The 13,673-nt window shown below is 42.4% G+C and overlaps 1 protein-coding gene across 5 annotated transcripts in view; it reads left to right on the plus strand.

The window, feature by feature from the left end:
• The window catches only part of LOC111865116 (growth factor receptor-bound protein 10), a 129,533-nt gene that overhangs the window by 42,048 nt on the left and 73,812 nt on the right, over nt 1–13,673 (plus strand). For all 5 annotated transcript variants that reach the window (XM_023852851.1, XM_023852852.1, XM_023852854.2 and 2 more), the window contains 2 exons: nt 8,618–8,748; nt 11,433–11,501. In XM_023852851.1, the coding sequence (XP_023708619.1) occupies nt 8,618–8,748; nt 11,433–11,501 (200 nt within the window). The remainder of the gene's footprint in view (nt 1–8,617; nt 8,749–11,432; nt 11,502–13,673) is intronic.

Raw genomic sequence — 13,673 nt, forward strand, 5'->3', positions numbered from 1 at the left:
TCTGAATCGATGCCAGAAACATATGCATCTGGCGGGTGGAAATTTTGATTCTCTCTCCAAAACTCACCATTTCTCTTTTATATCGCCAGTGGCGTAACAGAAAACAGGGAATTACGTATATTACGAGGTCCAGCAAAGTTTTGTTGCCAAGGCATGCCATATGTGAGATGCTGCAGTTACCTCTGGGAAGGGTGCCAAATTTGATTGAAATCGACTTTGCAGCATCAAGACTTCTTGCATGAAGATTGTGTGATGACCCCTTTAATGATGGCGCCGACCTTATTTTCCTTTTACTGGGTTCCGATAAGTGTACCATTCGGCCAGTAGACTCCTACATTTGATTTATATACTATACAGTCTATTCTTATCATAGAAAAAGAATCGTTTCCACTCTCATGTCGGTTGCCCAGCCTCTCCTGCCAAGGAACTTTTGTTTCGAGATACAACTGAATCAATGCAGGATTATGGTATGTACAAATGTGCGCAGGCGCAAGACTTTTCGGCGTGCTGACTCCTTTCAATTTCCAGTTTTTCTACTCAGAACAGCTTTACTCTGGCACTGTATACAAGAACAGCTATCTAGGATTTGAGGTTCCCACAGCGATGGTTGTGAAGATTTCTGTCTTTGGTGATATAACGCCGAGTACTCCGTTTGAAGTCGACCGACATTTCGGAAGGACGTATCGCTTCTATCTTCAGGGTCAAACAAGCTCTGCTTGCTACCTGATTCACAATGGTTTCTTGCTTGGCTTATTCTTCGACACTGAAGATGGAGGCGACATGTTCCTTCGAAACGTCGGCCGACTTTCGACGGACTACATGGCGTTATATACCAGAAGAGAGAACTCTTCAAGGACATCTGTCATTCAGAAGCAACTTAAAGAAGAGAAGTCCTTCTCGAGACGTATGTTCCCTGGACTGATCAGAAATTCCCCTCCCTTTTTGACACCTGAAGGTTCATTGCCGCCTTTACAGAAGTCCATCATTATACGCTGCCCTGAATCAATTCAATCCACAACTTCGCACCCATTTCCTCTGCGGTTCACTTTAATATTATCCTGCCATTGACTCGTGATAACTTTACTTGAAATGCTGCGGTTAAAATCCGTTATCCGTTTTTCTTTGCTCGTTATATGCCCCTATATCCTCTTAGTAAACGTTTTAAATTTGTAAGTGTATAATCCATCCGCTTTAACATAGAGCATTTTGCTCATGGAGTGTATCTATGTGTTTTACATGATTCCCAGAACAAATAGTATTTTCTCTCTAAGGCAGCATTAGCCGGCTAATCGTAGCCATATATTTCCTATATAGTAGAAACTGATTCTTTTAAATATATAATTATTTGAAAATTTCTCTCTTCTGGAATCCGATACCGTTTAATCTATTGGATACCAGCGTTTCGGATGAACTTTCTGACACCATCTTCAGAGTATATAAGTAACTTTACTCCTCTACCCTGAAGATGGAGGGAACATGTTAAGTTAACCTTCTACCCAGAAAGTAGAGGTAACATTTTCCTTCGAAACGTTGGTAACTACCAGTCTACACGGCGTTACATCCCAGAAGACAGTGATTTTCCCAGTCACTGCCGTGAGAGCCTGACATTTAGCAGTGCAATTTAGACGGAACTCCTCCATCAAGGCGCTACGTAATAATCTCTGTGAACTGGATAGAGCTGCCACAGTTTGCTGTCTGTCTGGTTTGCATTGTCCCCTTCAAGCGAATGGATTTAACTCTGGCAGGCCTTCGCATGCAGTCCCGTTCGGATATGATACACAACACCACATCAACTGAATAAGTTACCATTTCCATGCCATTACGGAAACTGAAGATTCGTTACCGCCTCAAAAATGCCTGCCCCAGAATCCTATCCAGACTTGTTCATGATTTGCCATTGCAAAAGAAAAGTCGGAGAGGAGAATGGTATACGGTAAGTTTTGCCGTGGCCTGCTGCAGCCACGGAATGCTCAGAAGAAAGTGAGAGAGAAAATAACTTTCTAAACCATGAGTCAGATGGAACAAGATTAGAGAGGGTGTAGCCCATAAGCTCCCAGTTTATTAAGTTTACTCGCCGCCTGTTTGTCCGTTTAGAGCTGTAAGTAAAGCAGACTTTGTTGTGGGTCAATATCGCAGAATATTGGAACTGTCCGACAGCTTTCAGTGGAAAATCCGAATATCGAACTAAAAGAAGATGTAATGGTTTAGTCGCTGAAACTGGGGCACAGACGAACGGACAAACACTTAGTTCTTTTAATGTTTTTTTTCTTTGGAAAGAACGCCTGAACTGGAAGGTAAGAAAGTTTCTAGTATTTTACCAGCCTTACGTACTTACTAATGAAGCTGAGCCCTTCTTGAGCCGCCAATTCTGCAGCTACTCAAGAATTTCCCGCAGTTTTATGAAACCCAAAGGTTCATTACCCTGTTCACAAAAGCCCTCCACTGATCCCCATCCTGAGCCAGATCAACCCAATCCATCCCATCCTATCTCTTTAAGATCCATTTTAATATTGTCCACCCACGTACGCTTTGGTCTTCCCAGTTGGTTCTTTCCTTGTGACTTTCCCAGCAATATCCTATATGCATTCATCTTCTCCCCCATTTGTGCTACATGCCCCGCCCACCTCATCCTCCTTGACTTGATCATTCGAATTTCACTTGGAGAAGAGTACAAGTTATGAAGCTCCTCATTATGCAGTTTCCTCCAACCTCCCGTCACTTCATCTCTCTTCGGCCCAGTTTTACCAGCCTCGTACATAAAAATAAGAACATGGATTTTCTTTTTTCTGTTTGACATGTCAACACTCGTATTAATAAAGATAATAATAATAAGCATGCATGCCTGGTGAAGATGGCCCATATGGGCCGAAACATATAAAGGTAGTCAAATCAATTACATCGTTTATGTTAAAAGGCATTTCTTACTTTTAGTTATACGGTAAAGGTGTGTCTATGCTTAATTAGCTGAGCATTATGCTGTGAAGACATATGGGGGAGTGGAGGTATAGCTCCACATTTCTTGACCTCTGGGCACTGGATGGAAATGAGTGTAAGCTTTACACCCCTGCCGCTTTACGGCCCGGGCAAAGATCCCCCGGTTCACATTCGATAGGAGGCTAGGTGGGCCCCAGAATTGGTCTGGATGCTGTGGAGAAAAGAGAAACCTTGCACTCCCAGGAATCTAACCCAGGCCGTCCAGCCCGTGCCAACTGAGCTATCCTGACTCCCATTAGTGATCTCTCTCTCTCTCTCTATGGCTGTACATCCCTTTGAACCTTGGCCGCTTTTGCACTTTCTTAATCCTATACACAGTCAGTAGGACTCCTGGACGGGGGATCGCAAAGCCGCTACCTACACACATCCATGCTTCGAGTGGGATTCGAACCGAGGACCCCAATGTTCAGCGGGCGAAGACGGTTCATGCCTTAGACCGCGGGGCCACTGCGATGGGCCCCCAAGACAAGAAGCAAAATGCAAAATTACATCACTCGGATTTGCCGCTGAATTTCGTCGGCCGCGCTGCGTATGACTGACGCAAGAAGTAGTTAAGCTAAGAATTGTGCTCGGTCATGGTACACTGTTGGTAATGACCCTTTGCAGTTCATGCGCATCAGCAGCAGACCACTGGAGACTAAATAGAAATGAAAGGAAACAGAACGCCGTTTGCAAATACTTATCATTGCTGGCTCGATCTTGCTCCAAGAGAAATAAAGAATAAACGTTAGAATAGAAAGTTCGGTATTAAAAATGCTCATTACTCAGCACTTCTCGTGCCTGAGGTAAACGCAGTTATGAAAGTGCAGCCCATGAAACTAGTCTCACGAGTAAAGGTCGTTTTCCTAAGCGGGTCTTTCGTCCTGGGGGAAGAACAGAAAAGTAAAAACAAGCTTCTAAAGATAATATTTTATCCTTAGCACTTTCCAAACGTGGACGAGATGCGCCGATTTAAAACTTGCCGTTATTCCCTTCACACTACAAGCAAACAAACTCCGTGGTTTTAGTCCGCAAGCGAACTATACCGACCGAGCGACCTCCGCTTGTCGGCGAAGTTAGTACCAACTATACCGGATAGAGGGTGTCGCGTGGTCAGTGCAACGAATCCCCACGGCCGTTAACTTCGGTTTTCTATACCGGAGCCGTTATTTCCCTGAAGTAGCGCCTCAAGTATCCCCACGAGGCTGAGTGGACACCGTTCCAGACCCACTACTTCTCAGAAAATCTGATGTCGCCGGAAATCGAACACGGACCTCTGGATCTGTAGCCAGGAACTCTGTCCACTAGACCACAGACTACACAAGCAATAAAATACACACTAGGGGTTGACATGGTTGTCTCTGGTTTGTGTCGGATACCTGTTTCAGTTCCTTGCAAAAATTAGTACCGTAATCTGATGGATTTCAGTCTGGGAAATTTGATGTCAGTCTCTGGTTCTGACAATTGCAACTCTAGCGTAATGCGTTATGCTTATAATATGAATGTAAACATTTGCATATTTTTGCGCTCGAAATGGAAAATACTTTTCCGTGTAACGAATCCACCGAACTGAATAAACCTTTCTGCTTATGCCTAGACACGTTCCACAGAACTTTGTTTCGTTCAAGTTCGTAGAGCCCTTCGCTTTTAACCATTAAAGAAACCGGGGGTGTGGGGGGATGTATCTTCATTGTGTGGCACTGTCAATGAAAAGAAACGTTGCCTGCCCTTTTTGATATTTTAATATAACCACCCGTGGTGTCCCGGAAACTGAATTAATATGCTACCATGAAAATTTAATTCACTGCACATGTACATAATACTTCTACATAATTAATCCTGTTAGATTTAATACGCTTCAATTGGACCAGAATGAAATTCACCCTGCAGCTCTACATATACACCTACGTCAATACGGAGTGTAATGGAAACCCATTCAATATTTTCAGCGATGAAACATGCGTTTTAGACGGGCAGACACTCCGTACAGTGCGTCCACTTCATGTATTTTATGAAGCTAACTCACAGTAATATCACTGTGGTGTAAAATATGGTGCAATATAGCCTGCTACACAGGTCAATGTTTCGAAGGAGCCTACTGATTCCATATTCAGGGAAAAAATTCTGCCATGTAAATAAAGGTAGTAAGTCGTTCCAAAAGTATTTGTAAGCCTACTATCTGCCAAAATATACGGTGTCATATCCGAGAAGACCGTGATCTTAACATTTACCGCCGGGAGAACCGACTGCGCTAGCAAGGGCCAGCAGCATATACAAGAGGCAGACCCGTCCTCTCGTCAGAGAGGGCGCCCCACAAAAACAAGTGTGTATGTGACTTGGACTTTGACTTGGAGGAGACAAAGCATATTAGTCGGGAGTGAGGAGTCGAGTTTCGGGACACCAGCCTGCCGGAATATGAGCTGGGGTGCAGAGGAATTGAATCGAGCCGAGTTTCGGGACGCCAGCCCGCCGGAATATGAGCTGGGGTGCAGAGGAATTGAATTGAGTCGAGTCTTTGGAATCGGCAGTTGCAGAATAGTGGCAAGAAAGGGATTGGGCTGTGAAAAGAAGAATTCGTATGTGATCTGAAGTGAGAGTCTTATAAATCCGTTGCCAGGATACAACTAGAGAAGACTGAGAATCCTAGTACGTGTGTAAGCGGTGGATTGTAAAGTGTGTAGATCAGCGATAGCGTTGTGTTACCTGTCGTCTTGTCCTTATCCATGGATAAACGGCCTCCGTAGTCTAGAGGTAACGTTCCCACCTCATGACTCGTGGTACGCGGGTTCAAACCCGGCGGAGGTCGTGGAATTTTTAAGGGCGGAAAAATTCAGGGAACAAGTCCTCCGGGAGGGACTTTAAGCCGTGGGTCCCGTGTCGTAGCTTTACGGCACGTAAAAGAACCTCATATCTCCTAAGGAGGTCACTGACCTAATTTAAAGGACATTTCCCCCCCAACAGTAGTCTCTAACGCCTCTGATAGATGGGGGAAGCATTATAGATACCACCAAGCCAGTAGAGGCCGAACTCGCTGGCTCGGTCGGGACTGATGGTACGCACAAATCTCGGTAGGGTATAGAGACTGGTAGAATATCATAGAGGGAAGCACAATGGACCAATACTGGTCTCAGTGCATGGGGAAACCCACCCTCTCCAATAACTAACTGACTAACTAACTACCTGTAGTCCCCAAGTTGTGGATGTGTAGGGTACAATAAAGCCAATCATCCTATCCATAACCCATCTATGTGTCACCCCTACATGAGACAGTATTTAAGTATAGACTATCGGTTCGCTCGAACCAGTGTGAACCGGTTCCAGCACATCCCTTGCATAATTCGACATTTCTAATTCGTTATGAGCATTTCAATTCAAATGCATTTCTGCACAATGATCAGTTCTCGATGTGTGACAGCGAAATAGCGGTTGAGATTTTGCCCAACCCTGTTTTATTATCACGCCAGCCTGTCGTGCTGTTACTTTGTTAAGCTATTGCTGTTTCGGCAATCTTCACACATCGCTACACTCGCAACATACAGCAATATTACACGGTCTGGTGTGCAGTGAGATATTGAAGTGCATTTCCGCCTGAAAAACAGGATTTGTCAGTCAAGTTTCTGCATTAATCGCAGATTGATTCTTTAACGGATTATTTAGTTAAAACACGCGCTGTAAAAGTCATTCTGTCTCGAAACTGATAAGACATAATTTAACCTAGATTGGTAAACACATCTGCCGGTATTTCTCTGCCCACGGTATGAACGCAAGGGACTAAACAAGTTCCAGACTGTGAAGGAATGCATTGACCACAGTGCGAAAACGTTAAGCCTAAAGAATTGTCAACTGGATTTGGCCAGACTAAAACAGAGTATGAACTGTGAACAAAATAAAAGGACTAACTCCACATGCACGCGGAAGCGTAGTTGGTTGAGGCACTATGGTACAGGCCGGATGATCGCGGGTTCATTCCCTATGAGGTCATTGTGTTTATTTCAATTGACCTAATCCTTCCAGCCGCACTATGGCCCTGAGGTCGACTCAGCCTCTAACAGAAATGAGTACCAGGAATCTTGGGGATAAAGGATGCCCGGCGTGTAAGACTGACAGCCTCACCACCATCTGAGAGCGGCTTGTCTAGAAAATCTGGGGGCCTCGACGTCTCACAACCCTGTGGGCCTCCACGGCCTGTTACAGGGATAGCTTTACCTTACCTTTTTACCTCTTAACTCCACATGCTTGTTACTTGGTTGAACGTTTGTTGTCATTTGGTCCCGACAACTTTGAATGGTCGCTACATATCTTAGCGGGTTATGAAGACTGACAGTTTTGACGCTTTGAAGATGTCGTGGGCGCGACAACGGCGAATGCTCCCTGTGTAATATGCTTGTTTCGCTGTCGTTATTTCTTTAGAATCCGGGTGTTTAACTTTAAAGCCTGACTAAGCACTGGAGATTCCGCATCTGCACTCTGGCCATGGAAAGGATTTACATGAATCTTCCATCCCGCGTCCTTCCATTAATCCCCCTCCAGTGGTCTAGCCATTCTGTATACACGGATGTTGGTAATCCTGACCTGCGTTAGCGATAAGGTAAAGCTATCCCTGTGCGTAATTATTTGAGCACCACGCCATGAAGACGTCTGGCATAGCACCACCATTCTTGTCCTCGGCAGTAGATGGAGCTAATTGGTCAGCTTCACGCTCCAGGCGCTTTATCTCCTAGGACAACCTCCAATACCTATTAATAAGGAGGCTTGATGGGCCCCAGGGCCGGTTTGGACGCTGTGGGGAAGAGAAAAACCTCTTCCCTCTGCCAGAAATTGAACTCCAGCCATCCAGCCTCTAGCCCTTCACTATACCGACTGAGCTATCCCAGCTCATGCATTAGCGTTAAGCACTTCGAACTGGTTGAAATACGCCTTTGGGGTTGAAGAAGAATGAAAATAGTAGGTAGAAAAGAGGAAATCTCAAGCGCCCTCGTGCCCACCACCCGTTGGACTGCTTACCGTGACCTCATAGCTGTTTGTGTGTTTTCTAGCCATTGCAGCTTACGTTGAGCCAGCTAAATCCAGTGCATATACAGGAATTATTTTTACTTTGTGGGCTGTACCACGGCGACTGGGGCACTGCTTGCCGCAGGGCGCATACGAATTTTGCCGATGAATCAGCATGCCTGACGGCTGATAACGGTTAGAATGAAGTAGTTACAATTCACTGATCACAGGAGGTGCTCAAAATGCTGTCCCTCTACGCACATATCTTTCTCAATTTTCGTTAAAACTCAGGTCCAGCAATCAATCTTGAACTTAAAGTGCACCAGACACCAACTCTCACTGGATGGAGCGGGGCTACGTGGGTTAGATGTGTCAACAATGTTAGAAAATTCTCTGTACATTAACCACATAAAAATTTGAGTCTGAGATTGGAGGTTTTCATGGCGGTAAAGCTTCAAATTGTGGACATCTGGATTAAGACACCATTTTGTGTTGTACATATTTCAGAAGAATCTGCTGCCTCTGCCTCTGAAGTAGAAGTTCTCTGAAATGGTATCATAATCAGAAGTTCACAATAAGAAATACTAGTCTGGTCCTCTGGTAAGTTCTGCAGTGAATTCTGTCATATGTTACCGGCTTGACAATGTTACAGAGCGGAGTCTGGAAGACCACGAGGAGGTGCTGGCTGTCTACCATGACATGGAGACAAATGGGAAGCATACAGACAAGCGATTCATATTTCGCAAGGATTTCTGCAAGTATGAATTCTTCCACAGTCCACAGGTATGTTAGTTGTTGAGTGTATTAACATTCACCTTCCCCCAGTTGCTTAGTGTATAGAGCATCGAATGGGAGAATGGCAGAATCATGAAAGGATGTGAAGGAAAGCAGTGATGATCCGTTTCAAAAGTTCTATCCCAGAATTTGCATGGTAAGACTGAGGAAAGTCATGAATACCTTTACTTGAAATAGGCGACTTTCAGTGTCGAGAAATGAATCTTGAACCATCTGAATATGAGTGCTAATTACGCAACCATGTTGTTCCAAGAAGCTTGAAGTGATTACTATATTTTGAAACCTGATGGAACAAGAAATAATTTCTAAATGTGTTTATGATGAACTGCTGGTACACCTGTTAAGGTTCAGACATGATGCCATGTGAGTGTTGGTTTATCATGGTAAGGGAGATAGGGTGCAATACTGAAGATCTTTCTCATGAGCTGGACATTACATGCTCATCATTTGAATTCTTGTACATCATCGTCTATTTTTCAAAAATCCGTCCTGTGTCTTTTTCAAAAGACAACGTTTCAGAGACTGGATTCTGTCCCTGTCCTTAGGTAAAACCTACTCAGTTGGGTCCAATAAATATAGATAGGGGAGATAGGGGCTAGCTCTATCTATTGTACCCACTGAGTAGGTTTTACCTGAGGACGAGGACAGAATCCAGTCTCCAAAACGTTATGTTTTGAAAAAGAAACAGGACAGCTTTTTAAAAAAAGACAAGATGATGGATAAAGTCCAGAAACATAATACACGTACTTGTAGCAATATACCATCGTCACGAACTTTTAGATCTTATTTGAATTCTTGTAGCTTGGCATAAGTGTGTACATCCCACTATTCTCCACCTCAAGCTTGAAGTAATTAAATACCCTAAAAACGAGTTCTGTTATTAAATTACAAAGTAAGATGCTAGGGTATTTGGTCCTTCACTGTAAGGAACACTATAAGGATAGTGCAGTTCGTTTTCACAAAGGAGTTATTTAAAGTTGTGAATGCTTTGAGAGAAAGTGGACATACTGATGGTATCAAAACGTGACTGATGCTCATTGTGTCAGGTCTCACAACATGACAGTCCTCGCTTATGTGCAACTAACAGTCGCCTACTGTCTTATTTGTAGAATAGTTTACATTGAAAGGACCTCAGTATGAGCAAACAAGAATATTATGGATATGACATGACATGACATGACTCACTAGAGATTGTAAAAGAGGATAGTGGTGTAGATGAATGGGGTGATTAGTTAATTGAAAAAATAAGGGTAAAGCTGTCCCTGTAATAGTCTGTGGAGGCCCATAGGGTTGTGAGACATCAGGGCTCCACATTTTCTAGATCATCGGCTCACAGATGGTGGGGATGTTATCAGCCTTATGCACTGGCCGCCCTTTAAGCCCAGGAAGACTCATAGTAATCATTTCTGTTAGAGGTTGAATCAATTCCAGGGCCATAGTGCGACTGGAAGGATTAAATCAATTGTAAAATCTGCTAGGAATCGAATCTGTGACCTTCTGGCGTGTAGCATAGTGCCTCAGCCAAGTACATTATTATATTCCCCATGATTAGTTGATGGTGATGATAAAAATACACAGTATGTGCTTTAATAGGCATGGCTAGAGTAGTTGCCAAGCTAAATATATAAAAAAATACATTTTAAATTCTTTTAACCCGTTTGTGATGTTCACATAAATGTCAGTTTCTTTGTTACTGAACTAACTCCATGATGCAGAACTTAGAACTGATGTAATAATTACACAGCTCAAGAAATTCATTACCTTTTATGAAACATGAAGGCTTATTACTGTTTTTTCAACAGTCCATAATTGAATCCTATAATGGGTAAATTAAATCAAGTCCACACCCTCATCCCATTTCTCTAAGATCCATTTTAATATCATTTTCACATTCATTCATAGGTCTTCTGACCATTTTTTTCCAGCTAAAATTATGTATGAATTTCTTATCTTCCTCTTGCGTTCTATGTGATCCACCCATCTTATACTTCTTAATTTGGTCACCTGATATTATTTGGCATAGCACACAAATTTTATCAACATGCAGTTTTTTCTTCATCCTGCTCTTAATATGTTTACTGGAGAACAACTTTTATATAGAGATTTTGTATTTATATTATGAAGATGTCTTGAAGAAGAAACCAAACACTATGTTTATGGGTTTAATGTATGAGTAAATGTTACATTTAGGTTATGCGATTCTGGGATATGGCACCATATTTTTTTAATGCTAGTGGGGTGGGACTAAGTCCCTTGTACTGCGGCCACTTCTGGCCTATTGTACCAGCCCCAGATGGTAGGTGAGGGTGATTGTGGAGCAATTGGTGGAATGAACATTGGCAAGGGAAACCGAAGTACTTGGAGAAAACCTGCCCCAGCGCCACTTTGTCCACCACAAATCCCACTTGACCAGACCCGGGGTCGAACCCGGGCCGCCGCCATGGGAAGCCAGTGACTAACACCTTGAGCTATGGCACCATATAGTAACCAGTGTTTCAGAAAACGTGCTACCTCTATTTTGGACTAGAATATGCAGATTCTGGAAATGGAGGTGACTGGTTACTCTAAAACAAAGATTCCCACCTACCAGACTACACAGTGTCATATCCAAGAAGACCGTGGTCTTAATCTTCACTGCACTGAAAATCTCATGTGGTTGTGACATGTTCCAGCAATTCTTCCCCACTGACATGGTGGACCCATCTGCCTGTGACCAGGTACTTGAGCCAAATGCCCTACAGGTGAGACCACTCAGAGACAAGAGTCACCTTTATAACTTGAACTGCAGGTTAGCGTTGAGGAGTACATTTCGAAAGTATGATGATTTAATCCAAATTATTCATTCTGACACTAGAAAATAGTGTAGTAATGAACTGGACTAGTTCCTTTTACAAATTTCTATTTTTATATTAAAATTACAGTTGTCTGGAATATGATTCTGTGTAGATAAGTACCAATATTTCAGAGAAATGTATCAGACTATGTGTATATTGCATCATATTCAAGAAAGCTCTAATCTCAATACACTACTTACTACCACGAGAACCTCATATCTCATGTTCTGTTTCTATAGATTTATACCAGTGCTTATGAAGACCATAATGAGTGGTAAGATAATTGTGAATATCAAGGTGGGAAACTTGGGTTAAATTCTGCTGTAAATCATTAGGTTTGCGGGTGTAAAACAGATACTCCGATTATGACTCCCAACGGAATAACTAATTCAACAATTGTTCTCGAGAAGGTAACAGTATCTCAGCTACACAGTAAGTTTCCTCACTTGTATGGGATCTACATGTGCATTGCCATATCTAAAAGAGCCCATAGCTCTCACATGACTAAAATTAAAAATAGGATATATACTACCCAGTATTCTGACGTACATGGCTATAATACTATTCATAAACACAATCTGTATGTTCAATTTTGCAATACTGAGCGCTGCAAAAGAGGGGTGATTGGTATGGGAACCAAAATATTTAATGGCCTACCGACTGAACTAAAAAGTGTAAATAATTTTAATGTTTTTAAAAAGAAGCTAAAAAATTATTTGTTGTGTAACGTCTTTTATTCTCTTCAGGAATTTTTTAACAANCATCAAAAATGAAAAATATTATTGTTGGATATTTTTAAATTGAAATACTTTGGTGGTTCCCATTGACTGTTATCTGGCATGTATGGGGATCGGGGTGTGTTATATGCATCTGCTTGTTACATGAGAGAAACTCTTACAGAAACCCGGTAAAAAGTAAAACAACCTTTTTTTTAGTTCTTGTGTGGGAGTCTTTAGGTGACATAACAGATGGATGATTGAAAACACCTGGAATATATACTGTAATGAGGTCACAGATACAACTAGTCTATGCTGTAATGTCACATGTATAAGGAAGGACAATGGGCAGTGCTACTAGTGGTGGCCGGACACTGTATGTCATGGCAAATTCTTGAAATAAAGTATAGATTTTTTCTGGAATTTTTGTAGGTTGCATGAGAATTCCAGATGCTTGGATGCCAGATAACCAGGACTTTACTGCAGTTGGTTCCTTAGTAAAAATACAAAACAAAGAGTTCCCTGTTTTGGCCCTGTGACTGCAATAAATAATTTGTTATCAAACAGTTTTATGAAACCTATACTCATCACTTGGGATTACTGAGGTTATGGACCTTATCCATCATCCAGTAATCTAAAGAACACACCATTTCCGAAACTGGATCTGTTCTTGTCCTCAGGCAAAAAAGGGAAGGCCCCTTCTTTGTTGGGTCCATTGAAAAGAGCAAATGGGGACCACCAGACAGTCTGTGTCAGTGTAACTACAATTATAGATGCACCCGAGGTTTTGTTGATTGAAGATAATAGGAAAGTTTACAAAAATTGGATTCTGGAATTAAAATCATATATGTATCCATGAGGATTCTTGTCAAATCATACTGAACTTCCCTTTAAGTTCCTAGTTTCGGTGACAAGGAGAATCCATATGGGAAAATTTTCCAAAATTGTTGGCTGATCAGATGTATTAAATATGCCATATGCTCCAATTCTGTATATTTCCTATACCTGTTGTTACTTTCAGTTTCCAAAATCCTGGCTTCATCCCACCCTACTTTGTGACCTTCCTCACAGACGTGTTGGGCCAGTTTTGATTTTTCTAGAAGACCCTCCCTGAGATTGTGCTTGTGTTCACGAAGCCGCAGGGCTAGCAGTCTGCCTATTTCACCAGTGTAGCTTCTGCCACATTGACAAGAAATGCTACAGATGCAGTGTGCCATCTGTTGCAGATCTCCTTCGGCCTTGTTCTCATGAGAAAACTCCTAAGGGTGTGTTTAGTTTTCAGGACTGTCCTAATGTTGTAATGAATCCCTAATCGCATAAGGAATTGTTGCAACATTTTATTTATTTATAGTATCTGCTGCCT

Source organism: Cryptotermes secundus, unplaced genomic scaffold (assembly GCF_002891405.2).
Source record: "Cryptotermes secundus unplaced genomic scaffold, Csec_1.0 scaffold2, whole genome shotgun sequence".
Lineage (NCBI taxonomy): Eukaryota > Metazoa > Arthropoda > Insecta > Blattodea > Kalotermitidae > Cryptotermes > Cryptotermes secundus.